General features: G+C 43.5%; 1 protein-coding gene across 6 annotated transcripts in view; it reads right to left on the reverse strand.

Annotated features, from left to right (window-relative positions):
• The window catches only part of LOC129812526 (protein Smaug homolog 1-like), a 116,445-nt gene extending 96,307 nt beyond the window's left edge, over positions 1-20,138 (reverse strand). For 2 of the 6 annotated variants that reach the window (XM_055864155.1, XM_055864152.1), the window contains exons 1-2: positions 19,816-20,138; positions 16,075-16,689 (exon numbers count right to left, since the gene is read on the reverse strand). In XM_055864155.1, the coding sequence (XP_055720130.1) occupies positions 16,075-16,270 (196 nt within the window). In that variant the 5' untranslated portion in view covers positions 16,271-16,689; positions 19,816-20,138. The remainder of the gene's footprint in view (positions 1-16,074; positions 16,690-19,815) is intronic. The other 4 variants (XM_055864153.1, XM_055864151.1, XM_055864156.1 and 1 more) reach the window with 3 other exon arrangements.
• Between the last annotated feature and the right edge of the window lie 2,924 nt (positions 20,139-23,062).

The raw sequence follows: 23,062 nt of genomic DNA on the forward strand, positions 1-23,062 counted from the left end.
CCAAGTTGTAGTGACATCAAGGATGATCCAAGGAAATTGGATGCACCCGAGTTCAATTTGGAGTGTTATAGCAAAGGGGTGTGTATACTTACGTAAATGAGATACAGTACCTGTATTTCATTTTCCCCAAAATTTGAACAAATGTCATTACGTTGCATTGTGTAGATGGGTGAGAACTCAAGCTTTAACGACAAAATGGGGAATAAGTGAAGGGGTATGAATACTTTGAGGGCATTAGTGGCAGTGTGGTTCCCAATAGTCATTCGGAAGAGCTACAAAGAGAGCTTCCTCAGTCACCGTTTCTTTCATTCAGTGAAGTCGAGATTTTGGGCTGCCGTGTGAGTTGGGAAGGGGAAAAAGTGAGGTTTGATTCCGACTGTTCAGAGATGAGACTAGAAGGGATTTTGTTTGGCAGGTCCTCTGACCCACCATTCCGGAGGTTCAATATGAGTTCACAGAACATGGGGCCGAGTGGGCAGAAATAAACTGTTTGCTCACGCGTGGGTGCGATGAAATAGTTCGGCACCCAAACGTGAGACAAGCACTCTTCTCTCCAGCTAGACGACTGGAAGGTGGGATTTTTTTATTCTTCAGAAGAGCAGCTGGAAGGAGGAGGGTTGAGGCTGGGGAGAGCAAGTCGGGGTGTAAGCCACTGTAGAACGGGGGTGTCTGGGAAAGGGGTGGTAATAGTAGTTTCTGGGGTTGGAGGTTCAACTTCAAATTCCACTTCACCCACTACTACTTTTTCAATAATCTATAAAATTGTGTGTGACTCCATCCTGGAGGACATATAGTTTACATATACAGTGTCTTCCAAAAGTATTCACAACCCTTGAATTTCACATTTTGTTCTGTCAACCGATCGCTGCCCGCACCTGCCCGCCCGTCCAGCATCACTACTCTGGACGGTTCTGACTTAGAATATGTGGACAACTACAAATAGCTAGGTGTCTGGTTAGACTAAAATCTCCTTCCAGACTCACATTAAGCATCTCCAATCCGAAATTAAATCTAGAATCAGCTTCCGATTTTACAACAAAGCCTCCTTCACTCATGCTGCTAAACATACCCTCGTCAAAGCCTCCAACACTCTACTCAGCAAATTGGATGCAGTCTATCACAGTGCCAACTGTTTTGTCACCAAAGCCCCATATACTACCCACCACTGCAACCTGTATGCTCTCGTTGGCTGGCCCTCGCTTCATATTCGTGGCCAAACCCACTGGCTCCAGGTCATCTATAAGTCTTTGCTAGGTAAAGCCCCGCCTTATCTCAGCTCACTATAGCAACACCCACCCGTAGCACCCGCTCCAGCAGGTATATTTCACTGGTCATCCCCAAAGCCAACTCCTCCATTGGCCACCTTTCCTTCCAGTTCTCTGCTGTACACAGCCCATCTGTAAATAGCCCACCCAACTGCCTCATTCCCATATTGTTATTTATTTTTGCTCTTTTGCACCCCAGTATCTCTACTTGCACATCATCATCTGCACATCTATCACTCCTGTGTTAATGCTAAACTGTAATTATTTTGCCACTATGGCCTATTTATTTACTTACCTCCCTAATCTTACTACATTTGCACACACTGAACATAGATTTTTCTATTGTGTTGACTGTACGTTTGTTTATTCCATGTGTAACTGTGTCGTTTGTGTCGCACTGCTTTGCTTCATCTGTGTCGTTTGTGTCGCACTGCTTTGCTTCATCTTGGCCAGGTCGCAGTTGTAAATGAGAACTTGTTCTTAACTGGCCTACCTGGTTAAATAAAGTGAAATAAAAAATAAAATACAAAAATGTAACCCCTTCCTTGTGGCAAGCCTAAATATGTTCAGGAGTAAAAATGTGCTTAACAAGTCACATAAGTTGCATGGACTCACTGTGTGCAATAATAGTGTTTAACATGATTTTTGAATGACTGCCTCATCTCTGTACACCACACATACAGATAATTGTAAGGTCCCTCAGTCAAACAGTGAGTTTCTAAACACAGACTAAACCACAAAGACCAGGGAGGTTTTCCAATGCCTCGCAAAGAAAGGCACCTATTGGTAGACGTTGAATAGCCCTCAGTCACTACAAAGATACAGGTGTCCTTCCTAACTCAGTTGCCGGAGAGGAAGGCAACCGCTCAGGGATTTTAAAACATTTACAGAGTAATGGCTGTGATAGCAGAAAACTTGATCAACAACATTGTAGTTACTCCACAATACAAACCTAAATAACAGAGTGAACGTAAGGAAGCCTGTACAGAATACAAATATTTCAAATCATGAATCTTGTCTGCAATAAGACACTAAAGTAAAAGTGCTAAAAATGTGGCAAAGAAATTAAGTTTGTCCTGAATACAAAGTGTTATGTTTGGGGCAAATCTAACACAACACTGAGTACCACTCTTCATATGTTCATGCTGCCTCATGTTATGGGTATGCTTGTCATCGGGCAAGTACTAAGGAGATTTTTTTAAATTCCTAGAGGAAAACCTGGTTCAGTCTACTTTCCAATAGACACTGGTAGACAAATTCACCTTTCAGCATGACAATAACCTAAAACAAGGCCAAATATACACTGGAATTGCTTACCAAGATGACATTGAATATTCCCGAGTGGCTTGGTTACAGTTTTGACTTAAAACGTCTTGAAAATCTATGGCAAGACTTGAAAATGGCTTTCTGGCAATGATCAACATGACAGGGCTTGAAGAATTTTTTTATTATAAATGTGCAAATGTTGTACAATCCAGATGTGCAAAGCTCTTAGACTTACCCAGAAAGATTCAGCTGTAATCACTGCCAAAGCTGATTCTAACATGTATTGAATCAGGGGTGTGGTTACTTATGTAAATGAGATCTTTCTATATTTAATTTTCAATACATTTGCTAACATTTCTAATAACATGTTTTCACTTTGTCATCATGGGGTGTTGTGTGTAGATGGGTGAGAAACTTTTTTCTTTATTTCATTTTAAATTCAGGCTGTAACTAACAAAATGTGGAATAAGTCACAGGGTATGAATAATTTCTGAAGGCACTGTATCGATTCAAAATTACTTTTATAAAAATCCAATATGGCAACCAGAACTTCAGGGTTTTGCAATAGTAATGATTTGATGCTGGTCACTAGTGCACTGACTTATACAATACACTATTGCCCTGGTAGAAGAAAATGGCACCCCACAAATACAACAAGATATTGAAGCTGTCCTAACATAACTCCCTCCTATTTTTCCTTCTTATAATTTCCTAAACCATTACTTTTTTTTATTCCATTGGAAAGCCCTATTATATCCCCTGCGTTCACGCTCTTACTTCCCAACTATGTTCCATGTCTACATTCCTAGACAATATCCCCATCACCGGAACCCATTCACAACGTCAGCAAGGAATGCTGTTTTCCGTACGTGCTTTTTCCATCAGCGGTAGTGTAGTAGGCCAAGTGAAGGCTGGGGGAGTATGACGTCCAAAATGAGGTGACCAACAGCAGATGATTATAGACTACAACATGCAGTGAACCAATCAATTGGGAAAGGTGGTAAGAGATAAGCCTGGTGCCAGGTCTGTTTGTGCCATCCCTTAGTTGGGATCGCAATGACCACAGGAGTTCGCAAAACAGCACATACAGAACCAGGCAAAAAAAAAAAAAGATCAGACATGACCACTTCCTGAAGAGTCCTTCTATAGGGACAGTGTGGTCCTCACAAAGGCTGCTCTGACAGCCAGGTCCTCCTAATGTTACATGACAGCTCCCTGAGGTGACTATGCCATCATGTCTTTGCCACACTGAATTATCCTCGTCTCCGCCACTTCTCAATGAGCGAGCGGCGCTACCAACACTTGACCAATCCAGCTCGATGTCCCCTGCGGTACAACATTGGAGAATGTGTGCGATGGCACTGCAGACAGAATCTCAAATGTGACAGCCCTCCATTCTGTCCATAAAAGAAGATGCTCTTAGATGGAACTGGACAAGAGTGCCAGTGCTTCTTAGTCCTGACCAACAGAGCACCTGTTCAGTTTGAAGTGGATATCCCTGGACATATATACACAGCTATTAGCCTAAAAAGTAATAGGCTGAACATGACAGTGGAGGAAAATAGGATAATGGGACGTGTAGGTGTTGCATCATCTCCATTTTTCAATAAGAAAACTAGGTTTGGGGTGCTAAAGACACAGATATGGAGAAAAAGGGAGAGATACTGAGGACGAAAGAGGTAGAGGGAAGAGAGGGTTAGTAGAAATAGAAAGGAATAGAGAAACACACACATGCCTGAGCGGTGAGTGCCACAGAATAGCTGCCTGTACGTTAGCCACCCGCCCTTCCTGCCTCCCCTCTACCAGTCAGTCCACAGTGAAAAACGCTCCAATGAAGTCAGTCATTCATAACAGTAGGCCCCCCTGTCCTCGCCCAACCCCCACCCCCTTACCCTGTCCTGCTCTGCAGTCTGCCTCTGGGACAGAGGGGGTAGAGAGGGGTAAACACTAGAGGTCTTTACAGGTCCAAAAAGTTGGAACCATTCCGAAATGGACCTGCGGCTTTCCCACCCGGACCCAATATGCATAAATATTTTTGTTAAATATGGGAGACCAGTTCCAAACAGACCCGACGACAACTAGATTAGTTCCGTATAGACCTGGTTGGATCCAGACCCGCTCTGAGTCGCAGCAGAGAAGTAATTTTTGAAGCTACTTTATTAGCCAGAGCTGATAAAGCGCGAGAGGAGGGAGAGAGAGGTGCCGCTCTAGAGGGGCCGTACTGACCACAAATTGCGGCGTATTCTGATATAGGTGTTTCTTGATATCAAGTTATACTCATTGATCCATAGCAGTTTCTTTTGTGTCAAGGGCAACAGTTAACAACAGTAGCATTGTAGCTAACCCTAACACTTTTCCTAACCTCAGTCTCCTAACCTGCCACGCCAATTCACCTTACCTGCCACGCCAATTCACCTTACCTGCCACGCTAGTTATCCTAACCTGCCACGCTAGTTATCCTACACCTGCCACGCTAGTTATCCTACACCTGCCACGCTAGTTATCCTAACCTGCTATGTAAACAAATCATCTGTGTCGAGAAATCTTCAGTCTCATAACATCGGAACTGACCAATGGCAGGTATCAATGGCCATTTTCTGATATCAGGGAACACCCATATCAAGAAATTGCAGTCTGCAAATAGAACACATTTAAGTGACACAGGAAGCAGGGAGGGAGAGACAGCAACCAACCAGTCAGACTTGCGCTACAGTAGACTAATAACTGCCATAGCTAGGTTATTTATCATATGACTACATAGTACCTGTCTTGACTGCATCAAACCGGGAGAAGCTAGTTATGCTAGCTAACGTTAGCTAGCTAGGCTAATTGAGGCTGTAGTGCATGCCCTTTCTCATCCTACAACTACAAATAAAGTAAAAACTCCATTCAGAATATTAAGTAGCAGCCTACCTGTTGACTCTTGGTCGTTGTAGCCCATCCTTCTCCTTTAAACACATAATTCTATAACTTTAATTCCATCTTCCATTGATTAGATAGATCTTAAATTTTGCCACACACGGATCCGGGAAGACCTCTAGTAAACACCCCGCTTTTTCTCCCCAACTTTAAGATATCCAGTTGGTCCCGTCGCTGCAACACCTGTACGAACTCGGGAGAGGCGACGGCCGAGAGTAAAGGTCGACCGATTAATCCGCATGGCCGATTTATTAGGGCCGATTTCAAGTTTTCATAACAATCGGTAATCGGCATTTTTGGACGCCGATTACATTGCATTCCATGAGGAAACTGTGTGGCAGGCTGACCACCTGTTACGCGAGTGCAGCAAGGAGCCAAGGTAAGTTGTTAGCTAGCATTAAACTCATCTAAAAACAACAACAATCAATCTTCAAATAAATCACTAGTTAACTACACTTGGTTGATGATATTACTAGGTTAACTTCTTTGGGATAGTGGGCAGTATTTTGACATCCGTATGAAAAGCGTGCCCAAAGTAAACTGCCTGCTACTCAGGCCCAGAAGCTAGGATATGCATATAATTGGTAGATTTGGATAGAAAACACAGAAGATCTTCAAAAGGTAATGCATTTTTTATATCACTATTTCTGACTTTTGTGTCGCAACTCCCTGGTTGAAAATGATTTATGCATGTGTGTGCTGGGCGCAGTCCTCAGGTAATCGCATGGTTTGCTTTCGCCGTAAAGCCTTTTTGAAATCTGACACCTTGGCTGGATTAACAACAGGTTAAGCTTTATTTTGATCTATTGCACTTGTGATTTCATGAAAGTTTAATATTTATAGTAATTTAATTTGAATTTGGCATTCTGCAATTTCACTGGAAATTGTCGAAATGGGACGGTAGCGTCCCACTAATCCGCAAGAAGTTAACTTGCTTGTCCTGCGTTGCATTCAATCAATGCGGTGCCTGTTCATTTATCATCGAATCAAACGGGGGATGACTTAACAAAAGCGCATTTGCGAAAAAAGCACATTTGTGAAACGATTTTACCTAACCATAAACATCAATGCCTTTCTTAAAATCAATACACAGAAGTTTATTTAGACTTACACGGAACCCAAACCGGCTGCGCGCGTGCGCCATCGTGCGCTATCATGCATAAATGTCTTTTGTCCCCCTACACCAAACGCAATTACGACACGCAGGTTAAAATATCAAAACAAACTCTGAACCAATGACATTAATTTGGGGACAGGTCGAAAAGCATTAAACATGTATGGTAATTTAGCTAGTTAACTTGCACTCCTGGGATATAAACATTGAGTTGTTATTTCACTTGAAATGCACAAGGTCCTCTACTCCGACTATTAATCCACACATAAAACAGCCAACCGAATCGTTTCTAGTCATCTCTCCTCCTTCCAGGCTTTTTCATCTTTGAACTTATATGGTGATTGGCATCTATACTTTTACAAAGACAACCGGCAAAACATTTAGTCTTTCAATCACCTACGTGGGTATAACCAATGAGATGGCACGTGGGTACCTGCTTCTATAAACCAATGGGGAGATGGGAGAGGCAGGACTTTCAGCGCGACCTGCGTCAGAAATAGAAAGGAGTTCTATTTTAGCCCTTGGCACCGCAGACGCTCGTTGGCGCGCGCGAGCAGTGTGGGTGCAATAATTGAATAACATGGATTTCTACATTTATTTTGCGACGCTCGCGCACGCGACGTGTCCGGTCTGGTCAGCATGTTAGGGTTGCCACCCGTTCAATAAAATACAGAACAGTTCCGTATTTCACTGAAAGAATAAACAATTTGTTTTCGAAATGATAGTTTACGGATTTGACCATAATAATGACCAAAGGCTCGGATTTCTGTTTATTATTAAGTCTATGATTTGATAGAGCAGTCTAATCGGTGGTAGGCAGCAGCAGGATCGTAAGCATTCATTCAAACTTTACTGCGTTTTCCAGCAGCTCTTAGCAATGCTTGATTCACAGCGCAGTTTATGACTTCAAGCCTATCAACTCCCGAGATTCGGCTGGCAGTACTAAAGTGCCTATTAGATGGTATAGAGAGAGAAATAGTCGACGAGTCATAATTCCTATAATTACAACCTAAAACTTCTTAACCGGGAATTTTGAACCACCAGCTTTCATATGTTCTGCGCAAGGAACTTAAACGTTAGCTTTTTTACACGGCACATATTGCACTTTTACTTTCTTCTCCAACACTATGCTTTTGCATTATTTCAACCAAATTGAGCAATCTTCATTATTTATTTAAGACTAAATAGATTTTATTTATGTATTAAGTTAAAATAAAAGTGTTCATTCAGTATTGTTGTAATTGTCAATATTACAAACATATATTTTTTAAATGACAACAAAAAAATAATTATTGGCCGATTAATCGGTATCGGCTTTTTTCAGGCCCTCCAATAATCGGTATCGGCGTTGAAAAATCATAAAAATCGGTCGACCTCTAGTCGAGAGCCATACGTCCTCCGAAACATGACCTGCCAAGCCGCACTGCTTCTTGACACAATGCCCGCTTAACCCGGAAGCTAGCCGCACCAATGTGTCGGAGGAAACACTGTACAACTGGTGACTGTGTCAGCATGCATGTGCCCGTCCAGCCACAGAAGTCGCTAGAGCGCGATGGGACAAGCACTTCCAGGCCGGCCAAACCCCTCCCCTAACCCGGACGACGCTGGGCCAATTGTGCTTCACCTCATTGGTCTCCCGGTCGCGGCCGGCTGCAACACAGCCCGGGATCGAACCCGGATCTGTAGTGAAACCTCAAGCACTGCAGTGCCTTAGACCGCTGCGCCACTCCGGCAGCCTAAACACCCCTGTTTAGACAGGACAATGCTCAGCCACTTCAAACGTGATCTAATTGCCGCCCCCCGGGTATGGCCTAAAGATGTATTTTATAAATCGGGGAGGAAATGTTACATACCCCAAACAGCCATGTTTGAAAAGCCAGACTGCTCCACGAAGCAGAAAAAAAAACTAGATTTAGGTTAAATTACTTGCACTGAGCTTCAACTTCCAGATTCAATCAGCACAGCAGTAGGTCTGATAATGCTCTTATGTAGAAACCCAATGAGGAAATAGCATTGAAATTAAAATCAGCTCTACCCATTAACTCCAAAATAAATATATATACCACCGTTCAAAAGTTTGGGGTCTCTTGGAAATGTCCTTGTTTTTTAAAGAAAATCACATTTAAAATTACATAAAATTGATCAGAAATACAGTGTAGACATTGTTCATGTTGTAAATGACTATTGTAGCTGGAAACCGGCTGATTTTTTTATGGAATATCTACATAGGTGTAGAGGCTCATTATCAGCAACCATCACTCCTGTGTTTCAATGGCACATTGTGTTAGCTAATTCAAGTTGATCATTTTAAAAGGCTAATTGATCATTAGAAAACCCTTTTGTAATTATGTTAGCACAGCTGAAAACTGTTGTTCTGATTAAAGAAGCAATAAAACTGGCCTTCTTTAGACTAGTTGAGTATCTGCAGCATCAGCATCAGCAGAAAGCTAATTTGAAGCTGCCCAGAAGTTAGCCGGCTTGCTGGCTAGCGTTGGTGTTTCAGCTGCCCACGTTTTGTGGTCATCAGCTATTCCTTTAGCTCGATAATCTACCGGCACTTTTGTGCAACGCGACTCGGACCGGAGCATACCGGGCCTTTTTTTTCCTCTCAGTTTCCCCGGATTTCAGCCGCAGGCTCTGTACATTTGCACCTTGATTTCGCAGCTAGCTAGCTGCAAACCGTGTGACTATTGGCTTACGTCGATCCCGGAGCAAACTTAAATTATTCCGGAGCTAGCCAGCTGAGGAGTTCCATCAGCCATTCCTGGGCTACAGTCACCTATCCGGACCCGTTTTTTTTTTTTTGCTGCAGATACGGAGCCCCACCGGGCCTTCACGATTGACTGCCGACGTTATCTGCCCGAGGGAGTTATCCAACTGGCACCTCCGTCGCGACGTTACCTGAACGCTCACCTGGGGCCCGCTAATCGTTAGCTGTCTTATCGGCTGCTATCTTAATAAGTATTTCGGACAAAAAAAAATTTATTATAATTTTTTTATTTTTTTATTTATTTATATATATATATATTTTTTTTCTTGGGTCACTATATCTATTTTGCCAATTGGATTGATCCCCTCTACAAGACACGGAACCCCACTAATCTACCGACGGAAACGCACGAGGTGTCTAAAAAATAGACCTCCATCCTATGCTATCTTGCTACCGATAGCCATCTACCCGGCCAGCTGTCTGGATCGCCGTGACCCCAACCAACCTCTACTCACTGGACCCTTATTGATCACTCGATTAAGCATGCCTCTCCTTAATGTAAATATGCCTTGTCCACTGCTGTTCTGGTTAGTGTTTATTGGCTTATTTCACTGTAGGGCCTCTAGCCCTGCTCACTATACCATATCCAACCTTTAATTTCCACCACCCACATATGCGATGACATCACCTGGTTTCAATGATGTTTCTAGAGACAATATCTCTCTCATCATCACTCAATACCTAGGTTTACCTCCACTGTATTCACATCCTACCATACCTTTGTCTGTACATTATTCCTTGAAGCTATTTTATCGCCCCCAGAAACGTCCTTTTACTCTCTGTTCTAGATGCTCCAGACGACCAATTCTCATAGCTTTTAGCCGTACCCTTATCCTACTCCTCCTCTGTTGATGTAGAGGTGAATCCAGGCCCTGCAGTACCTAGCTCCACTCCTATTCCCCAGGCGCTCTCTTTTGATGACTTCTGTAACCGTAATAGCCTTGGTTTCATGCATGTTAACATTAGAAGCCTCCTCCCTAAGTTTGTTTTGTTCACTGCTTTAGCTCACTCTGCCAACCCGGATGTTTTAGCCGTGTCTGAATCCTGGCTTAGAAAGACCACCAAAAATTCTGACATTTTCATCCCCAACTACAAGATTTTCAGACAAGATAGAACGGCCAAAGGGGGCGGTGTTGCAATCTACTGCAAAGATTGCCTGCAGAGTTCTGTTTTACTATCCAGGTCTGTTCCCAAACAATTTGAACTTCTACTTTTAAAAATCCACCTCTCTAAAAACAAGTCTCTCACCGTTGCCGCCTGCTATAGACCACCCTCTGCCCCCAGCTGTGCTCTGGACACCATATGTGAACTGATTGCCCCCCATCTATCTTCAGAGCTCGTGCTGCTAGGCGACCTAAATTGGAACATGCTTAACACCCCAGCCATCCTACAATCTAAGCTTGATGCCCTCAATCTCACACAAATTATCAATGAACCTACCAGGTACCACCCCAATTCCGTAAACAAGGGCACCCTCATAGATATCATCCTAACCAACTTGCCCTCCAAATACACCTCTGCTGTTTTCAACCAAGATCTCAGCGATCACTGCCTCATTGCCTGCATCCGTAATGGGTCAGCGGTCAAACGACCTCCACTCATCACTATCAAACGCTCCCTGAAACACTTCAGCGAGCAGGCCTTTCTGATCGGCCTGGCCGATGTATCCTGGAAGGATATTGATCTCATCCCGTCAGTAGAGGATGCCTGGATATTTTTTAAAAATGCCTTCCTCACCATCTTGAATAAGCATGCCCCATTCAAGAAATTTAGAACCAGGAACAGATATAGCCCTTGGTTCTCTCCTGACCTGACTGCCCTTAACCAACAGAAAAACATCCTATGGCGTTCTGCATTAGCATCGAACAGCCCCCGTGATATGCAACTTTTCAGGGAAGCTAGAAACCAATATACACAGGCAGTTAGAAAAGCCAAGGCTAGCTTTTTCAAGCAGAAATTTGCTTCCTGCAACACAAATTCAAAAAAGTTCTGGGACACTGTAAAGTCCATGGAGAATAAGAACACCTCCTCCCAGCTTCCAACTGCACTGAAGATAGGAAACACTGTCACCACCGACAAATCCACTATAATTGAGAATTTCAATAAGCATTTTTCTACGGCTGGCCATGCTTTCCACCTGGCTGCCCCTACCCCGGTCAACAGCACTGCCCTCCCCTCTGCTACTCGCCCAAGCCTTCCCCATTTCTCTTTCTCCCAAATACAGTCAGCTGATGTTCTGAAAGAGCTGCAAAATCTGGACCCCTACAAATCAGCCGGGCTAGATAATCTGGACCCTTTCTTTCTAAAACTATCTGCTGAAATTGTTGCCACCCCTATTACTAGCATTTTCAACCTCTCTTTCGTGTCGTCTGAGATTCCCAAAGATTGGAAAGCAGCTGCGGTTATCCCCCTCTTCAAAGGGGGGGACACTCTTGACCCTAACAGCTACAGATCTATATCTATCCTACCCTGCCTTTCTAAGGTCTTCGAAAGCCAAGTCAACAAACAGATTACCGACCATTTCGAATCCCACCATACCTTCTCCACTATGCAATCTGGTTTCAGAGCTGGCCATGGGTGCACCTCAGCCACGCTCAAGGTCATAAACAATATCTTAACCGCCATCGATAGGAAACAATACTGTGCAGCCGTATTCATTGACCTGGCCAAGGCTTTTGACTCTGTCAATCACCACATCCTCATCGGCAGACTCGACAGCCTTGGTTTCTCTAATGATTGCCTCGCCTGGTTCACCAACTACTTCTCTGATCGAGTTCAGTGTGTCAAATCGGAGGGTCTGTTGTCCGGGCCTCTGGCAGTCTCTATGGGGGTGCCACAGGGTTCAATTCTTGGACCGACTCTCTTCTCTGTATACATCAATGATGTCGCTCTTGCTGCTGGTGATTCTCTGATCCATCTCTACGCAGACGACACTATTCTGTATACTTCTGGCCCTTCTTTTGACACTGTTACCAAACCTCCAGGCGAGCTTCAATGCCATACAACTCTCCTTCCGTGGCCTCCATTTGCTCTTAAATACAAGTAAAACTAAATGCATGCTCTTCAACCGATCGCTTCCTGCACCTGCCCGCCTGTCCAACATCACTACTCTGGACGGCTCTGACTTAGAATATGTGGACAACTACAAATACCTAGGTGTCTGGTTAGACTGTAAACTCTCCTTCCAGACTCACATCAAACATCTCCAATCCAAAGTTAAATCTAGAATTGGCTTCCTATTCCGCAACAAAGCATCCTTCACTCATGCTGCCAAACATACCCTTGTAAAACTGACCATCCTACCAATCCTCGACTTCGGTGATGTCATTTACAAAATAGCCTCTAAAACCCTACTCAATAAATTGGATGCAGTCTATCACAGTGCCATCCGTTTTGTCACCAAAGCCCCATATACTACCCACCACTGCGACCTGTACACTCTCGTTGGCTGGCCCTCGCTTCATACTCGTCGTCAAACCCACTGGCTCCAGGTCATCTACAAGACCCTGCTAGGTAAAGTCCCCCCTTATCTCAGCTCGCTGGTCACCATAGCAGCACCTACCTGTAGCACGCGCTCCAGCAGGTATATCTCTCTGGTCACCCCCAAAACCAATTCTTCCTTTGGCCGCCTCTCCTTCCAGTTCTCTGCTGCCAATGACTGGAACGAACTACAAAAATCTCTGAAACTGGAAACACTTATCTCCCTCACTAGCTTTAAGCACCAGCTGTCAGAACAGCTCATAGATTACTGCACCTGTACATAGCCCATCTATAATTTAGCCCAAACAACTACCTCTTTACCTACTGTATTTATTTATTTATTTTGCTCCTTTGCACCCCATTATTTCTATCTCTACTTTTTTCTATCTCTACTATCTCTACTTTTTTTACTTTTTTTTACTTGCTATATTGTATTTACTTCGCCACCATGGCCTTTTTATATTTTTATTTATTTATATATATATTTTGTTTGCCTTCACCTCCCTTATCTCACCTCACTTGCTCATATTGTATATAGACTTATTTTTCACTGTATTATTGACTGTATGTTTGTTTTACTCCATGTGTAACTATGTGTTGTTGTATGTGTCGAACTGCTTTGCTTTATCTTGGCCAGGTCGCAATTGTAAATGAGAACGTGTTCTCAATTTGCCTACCTGGTTAAATAAAGGTGAAATAAAAATAAATAAATAAATAAAAATCAGCATTCGTGGGTTTGATTACAGGCTCAAAATGGCCAGAAACAAAGACCTTTCTTCTGAAACTCGTCAGTCTATTCTTGCTCTGAGAAATGAAGGCTATTCCATGAGAGAAATTTTTGAAATGCCGTTTCCAGCTACATTAGTCATTTACAACATTAACAATGTCTACACTGTATTTCTGATCAATTTGATGTTATTTAATGGACAAAAAAGTGTTTTTCCCTTCAAAAACAAGGACATTTCTAAGAGACCCCAAACTTTTGAACAGTAGTGCACATGCTTATAGATCTCTCTATTTCAGGTGCTCAAAGTAGCAAATCAAATTACTTGAACCTAGTCAAAATCCCAAATCTCTCTGCCAAATCTGAAAATGTAATATCATCGAGTGACTAAAATAAATCCCCCTCTCCCTCACCCCAGTCTCTTTCTCACACACATACATCGTCTTTTGACTTGATGCTGTGACAAGCAGAAAATAAGTTGCATCACTCTGTTCAGGGGAACAAGGCAGCCTCTTCACGCAGTGAAATAAGTAGGTCATTGTGGATTCCTTTCATTAGTACAGCACTTTCCAAATAGTTGCGCCTTTCCACTCAACTTGGAGCTCCCAGCTGCAAGTTAACCCTGCGAGGGCCACAGGCTTCCATTTCTACCACAAAGATGGATATTTTTCCAATTCTCCCACAACTATTAAAAAAATTGACGACAACCACAACAAGTGTTAAACTTACACATCTAAAATCTGTCTGAGCCAATTAGCTTGAGATGATTTAAAAAAATGTTCCTTGCCATCCACACTTCTGTGTCTGAAGAGATGACAATGAACATGACAATAGATACGACTCAAACAACCGGCACACACTTGATATCAGTGTAGACAGAGAGCGAAGACAGTCAGTAGTCCTTACATTCCAGAAAGACTATGTATAGCCACATAATTGATCCATAGACAACATTGCAGCAGCACTGGAACAATGTTCCATTGCTGGGGGCATTGCCGACTGTCCCGCTCAACTTGTCGAGTCAACGGAAGCAGGGTCGACCGCAGGCTGACACAGGTGAGGCTGACAGGCGTGGCAAGACCCAGACAAATGGCTAAGTAGCTATAAACAGTGTTCCTAATAATCTTAGGTTGTGTTTTTATTTGCTTGCACTTTCTCCTTCAGGATTGCTAATCTGAATGGATTTAATACAGTAGGTGAAAACAGCAATGAGAAAATATACCCAGTCCATTTACACATCAATTGTCATGAAGTAAGAGAAACAAGGCAGGCAGATATCCAGAGGTACTGGGATGTACCCATTGAGCAGCCGATTGGCGACACTTCATAGCATCAAGATCCATACAGTCACATTCATGTCCAGTTCACCACCACTGTACAACCACTAGCCTGCTCCCAGATCTGTTCAGCGTGACAATGACCATAAGAGTTGGCCAAACAGATATGGGACCAGCCTACTATTAAAACAAGCTCCTTAAAGCAGTATGATCCCAAATGGAGCTAAACTATTCCTATAAACCCACGAGTTGATGATTTGAACCCGTCCTCGCCGAGTCTTCTCTGCCTCCTGTGATCTCTGACAGTGAACACTTGACTAGGGCGTGGGAGTGACCCGCTTAAGGGGATATTTGGGGGTTTTGCCAAAGAAGCCCTTTATCTATTTCCCCAGTAGCAGATGTAACGAGTTGATACCATTTTTATGTCTCGATGTGCAGTTTGAAGAAAGTTACTAATTGCTTACTCGCGTTAGCGCAATGACTGGAAGTCTATGGCAACACGTCCATATTTATATTGAACAGTAAGGGGCCATACTGCATTATAACCTCCTTGTATAACTGGGAGAACACAGTGGAGAGAGAAGCAAGGTGAGGCTAAAAGAGGCAGCCACTGCCCACAATAAACTCTGATGGGAAACCCATGTTGCTGTGTGTGTGCATGCTGTGCATTTATGTGTGTGTGTGTGTAGGAGAAAATGATAACGTATCCATCTTAACAGACGGTTTCTCATCAATACGTATTAAGGCAGTGCAGACAGTGGTGGTACCAGCTATACAGCTGTAGACATCAGATCAGTACACACACACAGTGTTTTTTCTCATCATCACAGCACACCAGCCAGAGCTCCACTCTATTTTTCATGAGTCAGTTTGGTTGCCAGGGTGTTTCCATAGTCACGTACCGGCCTGATGACACAAACCAGACCCCCAACTGATTTATCCCCACAGCAGAGCACTGGAGTCATGTATGATTTGGTGTCCAATTCAAAGATGGTGCGAGGCCAGCTAGTGCAATGACCTCATCGTTGCCATGCCACAATACACTGACTGGGCAATGGGCACGGTTAACCCTTCGCTGTCTGTAGAAGTGCGTAAGGCTGTTATAGGGAATGACATACCTTCAAATGTGTGTGTGTTTTTGAAGTGGCATCAGTACCAGAAGCACTAACCCTTCCCCAACTTCAACGGAGCACAGCCATTGGTAATCATCAACTTCAATGGACAGTCAAGATGGAGATAATGTGTGTCAGTGGGCCTACCTGGGTTATTGGCTTCCCCCTCCAACACGTGAAGCTCGGTGCACTCGGCCAGGCTGTGCTCCAGACACAGCTGCAGGAAGCGGGCCTGGGTCCGCGACACCCGCTTCAGCAGCGACAGCAGAGCCACCGTCTGCTCACACTCGTTCCATCCCTTAAACCAGCTTCCCAGGACACCCACCTGGTCGCGAAACATCATGGTCTGGGGGACAGGCACGAAGCAGAACGGGGAAACCAGTTAGAGTGACCCCCCCCTGGTGTCACGAGAGAATTAGGTTAACGGAGGTCTTGGTGCTGTGGTGGTTGAACTTTTGTCAAAGCTTGTGTTGTGTTCCTCTCGCTTTCTCGGGTTGGTTGTGCTCTTCTCTTTGCCCGTTTCTGTTGTTGATGTTGAGTGGACAGCAGTAGGTGTGCTCAGTTCAAGTGGCATAACATCATCCGGGCTTTTAGCATTGCAAGTGTAGCTTCAGCTTGAGGGGAGCAAGGTGCTCTCCTTGGTGCATCTGCCAAAGGGCGGGGGTTAACAGTCAGACGGGAGAGTCAGCTTTCTTCCTGCACTCTGCGCTGTCACACCAGCGTTACCCTTGTTGCCATTTTCCACAGGGATCCCCCTTAGACCTGAAATTATGGAAATAAATGGTTGAGAGACATGGTCACACACGCACACACAGCGTCCCAAAACCCATCCAGCAAAGTCTTTACCGACCGTGAATAAGAAAACACTGAGGAAATGTGACAGTGACCGTTGCTTCAGCAAACACTGCTCTCCGCAGACTTGAAAATTGACGATTATTGGAAGAAACTGTTCTCCTTTGAAAATCACGATATTAGTGACACCTATTCCTTACTGCAACAAAGCCTGTATGTATCATACTTTTCATCTAAAAGTAGTTACGCTCTACCGTATAGATGCGGGCTGTGGTATTCACCACCGGGACAAAAAATATGATTGTCAGTAGTTGGCGCAACATCCCGACTGGTATTTCTAAAGAGAAGGGCGCTGGTCCCTTATGTTTTAATGTTACAGACGGCTATGTTCAAAGTAGCTCTCAAAAAAAAACCCTGCGTAGCCTTTTCAGTGGTTCGCGTCGCCCATGGTTGTGTGAACTACAATTCCGACACTATGTTTAAATGTTTAGAAATAACCATTGTTTGCGAAACATATGAAAGATAAAGGGCATATCAGCAAAAAATTATCTTTCAAATAAAAAAAAGCATCACTATCTGTAGCAGTTTTGCACAGTGTGTGTGCCCCCAGTTGACGAACTACACTTCCTCCCCAGTTACGCTAAAGCTTGTCACATGCTTCCCAGTCAAAGCAGTTAGTGCATATATTAGGACACATTTTTGTGATGTTTTTGTTAGTTTCGGTGTTCGGCAGGTTTTTCTTCGGGCTGTTCGAGCTCACATTTTTTCTTGAGGCAAGTCAAAGTTCGGTAGCCGAAGTCTACTCCCCTTCATCAGTGATTGGTCAACAGTACTTCTTCTAGTAGGAGTGGGAACATTAAGTGTTTGTTATCATTCAACGAAAGAATGAAAAATACTGCACCAAACATCTTAGCTAGATGTAAAATTGCACAATTAAGGGTGTTTTCACACTTGGTCCCTTTCAGACAATTTTTATGACCTCTGTGCAGTTCGCATAATTTTTGGTGAATGGTTAACATTCCAAAAGGACCCCTCAGAAGAGCTCCCGAAGCAAACAGAACTGAGACAATCTTAAGAGGTGGTCTGAGTTCTGTTCGCTTGAATTCCATGGACCAGTTCCTTTTTCTAGGGTAATAAGAACACAAAGCTCCCCAGGTTGACTTGTAATTACACACACTACTGCAACACCTTTGCCCCTGCCAAAACCTCTCACATTGGTGCCACAAGAGAGAACATTTTGATGTGCAGTTTTGCGGGAAAAACGTGTGCCATTTTTGGATATTGATTAGCGATTGTCAAAGACGCACAGAAATTCCAAAATGTGTGTAGTTTTTAGTTCCGATTATTTGTTTGCAATATCTGATCTATAAGAGAGAGCTTCGTAAGCTGTTTATTCGATTGTGGGGTTTGAATGTTGTGAGAAGACAACATGTTTGGTAAGAATCACAAAATACTGTAGCATACAAAATCTATTCTACCTTTTAAAAGGGGCAGTAGCCTACATTGGCTGTACAATTTTCAATTACAGCATTATTTATTCTGCTATTTATTCTGTTACCAATAATATTTACATGTCTTCTGTATCTTCTGAATACAATTATTACAAAATGTAAGTAGGCAGTAACCAAAAGGTTACTGGATCGAATCCCAGAGCGGACAAGGCCATCCTGCCCCTGAACAAGGCAGTTCACCCACTGTTCCTAGGCTGTCAATGTAAATAATAAAACAAAATGGGTTACGCGAACTGGCAGAAGAGTTGAGTCCTCATTCAAAGGCTAGGCGAGTGTGAATACAAAGAGACCCCAGTTATTTCGCTTTTTTTACCCCAGAGGACTAACATCGGTTCCTTTAAAAAGGACTGTGTGAAAATACCCCAAGACCTCCTTGGCAAAAACCTCAAAAGTAATGACAGATTTCTTGATTTATCTTAGATCATTCAAACTATTTTGAGGAAGTGTTTCTGGCTATGTTGTTGCTATGGTGGCTCAGGAGGAACAAACAGTGTTCTAATTTGTCAAGCGAAGCTATTTTGGGAGTAGCCTATGCAAGCACATACATGGGTTCAGTTTGCCCCTAGGTGAATCGAACGTATGTGGACACCGTCACACACAGGTGTCAGGAGCAAGCTAGGTAGCTGTCTTCCAGAAACAAGCGCTGTAACATGGAGATATGGCCGTGTGGGAACACTAACCCTATAAAAAGGTGTGTAGTAATTTCACCATTTTAATTATTTCTCACCGATATGAAAGATGTGTCCCTTTTCCACAAAAACTTTACCGCAAGTAATGCGTTAACGTTCAGAACGGTAGATCGAAGCCTATCGTCGGAAGGCGCGAAAGGTAGTTAGCGTCTATGAATGAGTTATGTTCAAAGCATCGGTGTGCTGTACTATATGATGAAGCATAAATTACTAAATTCCACCACACATTGTTTCGAAGATAGCCTGTAGACTGTATAATCTGTGGACTGTCGACGCGACACAAATAACCTCGCATGAAAAGACCGCATTCGTATTCAATGTCGTACCTTAAAATAAAGTCCCCATGTCAGCACTAACGGGTCTCAAAAACGGCCACTTTGCATCATCAGCATTGGGGCAATCATAGCCCTACATGAGCACCGAGGATAGGCTAGATCATTTGTAAAATGTGGAGGTGATGCGATTCGTCTCGAGGAAAAGGAATACTTGGCTCTACGTGAAATAATTGAGTTCAAATGCGGAGTCTTAGAACATTCCCAAAATGTGGCCGATGCATAGCTATGCTACACTGTAATTCTACACATATGTATACTAGTTTCCATAAACTCATGAGATCCAGAACCGCGCGTTAACCATTCCGACGCTTATTTATACGCGTAAATACCAACCGTCAATGTCTACAAAATAAATGTCCAGCTGGATATATTTGTATTCTCCGAGATTTTTTTTTATTGTATCACATTTTTTTTAGGTTAGTACTTAGTAGCACATTTTCTATATTGCAGGTGTCCTACTGGACAGCCAACAAGAGAGCAGCTCAAACAAGAGTCTACAAAAATACTCCAGAAGCTTGTTAAAAGTTGCAAAGAAAATTGTTAAAACGTTAGGCTACTCACTTCTAGGCACAGTTGTATCGGTTGTGTCGGTCGCAGGACGCAGCAACAAAGTACACAATTGTGGGGAGCGGTGCCCCTTCACTCCGGATCTGTGTGTTTTGCCATCTTGACTAACTATTCTCCCTACAGTTAAGCTACTCTTGTTTTACCAGAGGCGAGTCTCGGCATTGCTTTCCACATGCTAATAATTAACACGAAGCATTACGTCAGGGGCTTGGCAGCACAAGGAAGCACAAAAATAGAGAATGGAGTTAGGGACAGATCACATAGCCTAACAGCAACCGAGACAACTGACAGGGATTAGCACATTTTTGGAAAAAAAGGTTTCCATAGCAAAGTGGACAAAATCAAAACAAAGTGACGATGCGTATGAATGTAAAACAGGGCGGGAGTTGCTTCAATTTGGCCCTTTCACTTATCTGTACAGTACTTTCAACTACATTTCTACACTTTAAATCATATCGGGTCCATTTTTCTCGGGGTTGATCATTAAGCAGTAGTTACTACACATACAGTATGAAGAGAAATGATATCAATTAAAGAGGAGTGCCTGCCTCCCTATTCATGAAGTTCTTCGTTGTTAATGTAGCTCTGATGTGTGCATTCCATCCAGCAGAGGGCCTCACCCTCCATCCTACCGTTTGGTTGAATTGAAAGCAAAAAAAAATATTTCATACATTGTTTCTATGAGAGTATAGAGTTAAAGTGCAGCAGCTGATACAATGTGTCGAGTTACAGTAGCAGTGAGCAAAATAAAGACACTAAGTGCTCCGGTCATACATTATATTTATCTGTCTCCTGAAATATAATTAAATTGTTTTGTGTGTAAAACCTTGATGTTTTTAATGTAGACTATACTGCCAGTGCTTTGATGGGTTGACTACATCAATGTATTCCTCATTCATTCATTGATTTTACATGAGCACATGTTACATTTGAACAAAGGTAAAACAATAAACATTTTTGGGTTATGAATGGGGGAAAATAATCCTAAATTGGGCCTCTATAGGGAAGGCTGATTTGAATGGCGAGGCCCACCACTTGTACAGATACATGATAGTGCCTCAAATGCATTCTTGGGCCATTGTTTGATAGCAGTGTCCTTTTCTGTCACACAATGCACCCTTACTGCCTTCAGCTGAGTGTGCTCAATATTGACTAAAAGAATTGGAGGGGGGGAAGGAATAGACGTTTTACCAGTGGGGAAGTGGACAGTTCTCTTGAATCGGTCAAAAGCTCAAGCAATCACAAATTGGATTGATATCTGACAAGGTGGCAATTGGCCTACAGTTGACCTCTGCATTGAGATATTATAGCATGAAAACTATATCAACTTAATTTTTAGGGTCCTAAATTGTGCTGTTTGTTGCTACTTGGCTACCTGCCAAACTTTTCGGTTTTTGCTTTTAATACATTTACCAACGTCTTTTTCCCCCTCGCTCTACTTTTTTCATTCAACTTTTTTACCCCTGACGCTTTATCTGGCCATTGTTCTACAGGACCTCCACCAGCCGAAAAAGCTAAGTAGTAACATTAACACTATGCCATCTAATTGCAGTTGCTGTACTCATAATATACAGAACTATCGCCTTATGGTGAGGATAGCCGTGTTTCAAGCATATCTTCAGATGCCATCGTTATGCAAGGGTAATTTAAGTGTAGGAAAGGATGAAACAGCGTCTGTGCCACCAGTAAGTACAGATAGTAGTATAAATCCCCCGCACAATCCCAGCAGCCGGACAATTTTCTCAAGGCTTCTGGAAAGAAATGCTGCCGGCATACTCAACCGGTATCGCTCATTCAGCCGACAGAAACTTTCAACCGGGTCCCCCCATTAAGCAACGAGTCGGAGTCAGAGGCCGAGCCTTCTCTGGTTACGGGGTCTGAGCCACCGAAGACTCCCACCATTACCTCTGACAAATTGAAAACCCTAGTCAACGGCGACTCCATTACCTACAATAGACTTAAAAAATAATCATCCAGTGATCATACACTGTTTACCAGGGGGCAGGGCCACCGACGTAAAGGCTCATCTGAAGATCATACACTGTTTACCAGGGGGCAGGGCCACCGACGTAAAGGCTCATCTGAAGATCATACACTGTTTACCAGGGGGCAGGGCCACCGACGTAAAGGCTCATCTGAAGATCATACACTGTTTACCAGGGGGCAGGGCCACCGACGTAAAGGCTCATCTGAAGATCATACACTGTTTACCAGGGGGCAGGGCCACCGACGTAAAGGCTCATCTGAAGATCATACACTGTTTACCAGGGGGCAGGGCCACCGACGTAAAGGCTCATCTGAAAATCATACACTGTTTACCAGGGGGCAGGGCCACCGACGTAAAGGCTCATCTGAAGATCATACACTGTTTACCAGGGGGCAGGGCCACCGACGTAAAGGCTCATCTGAAGATCATACACTGTTTACCAGGGGGCAGGGCCACCGACGTAAAGGCTCATCTGAAGATCATACACTGTTTACCAGGGGGCAGGGCCACCGACGTAAAGGCTCATCTGAAGATCATACACTGTTTACCAGGGGGCAGGGCCACCGACGTAAAGGCTCATCTGAAGATCATACACTGTTTACCAGGGGGCAGGGCCACCGACGTAAAGGCTCATCTGAAGATCATACACTGTTTACCAGGGGGCAGGGCCACCGACGTAAAGGCTCATCTGAAGATCATACACTGTTTACCAGGGGGCAGGGCCACCGACGTAAAGGCTCATCTGAAGATCATACACTGTTTACCAGGGGGCAGGGCCACCGACGTAAAGGCTCATCTGAAGATGGTGCTGGCTAAAGCTAAAACTGGCGAGTTTAGAGAGTATACGGATAATGTTATTCACGTCGGCACCAACGATGTTAGGATGAAACAGTCAGAGGTCACCAAGTGCAACATAGCTTCAGCGTGTAAATCAGCTAGAAAGATGTCGGCATTGAGTATTTGTCTCTGGCCCCTTCCCAGTAAGGGGGAGTGATGAGCTCTACAGCAGTCTCACAAGTCAATCGCTGGTTCTGCCACCCCCTCTTTTACGCTACTGCTACTCTCTGTTCATCATAAATGCATAGTCACTTTAACCATATCTACATGTACATACTACCTCAATCAGCCTGACTAACTGGTGTCTGTATGTAGCCTCGCTACTTTTATAGCCTTGCTACTGTATATAGCCTGTCTTTTTACTGTTGTTTTATTTCTTTACGTACCTACTGTTCACCCTAACACCCTTTTTGCACT

Source organism: Salvelinus fontinalis, chromosome 16 (assembly GCF_029448725.1).
Source record: "Salvelinus fontinalis isolate EN_2023a chromosome 16, ASM2944872v1, whole genome shotgun sequence".
NCBI classification, from domain to species: domain Eukaryota; kingdom Metazoa; phylum Chordata; class Actinopteri; order Salmoniformes; family Salmonidae; genus Salvelinus; species Salvelinus fontinalis.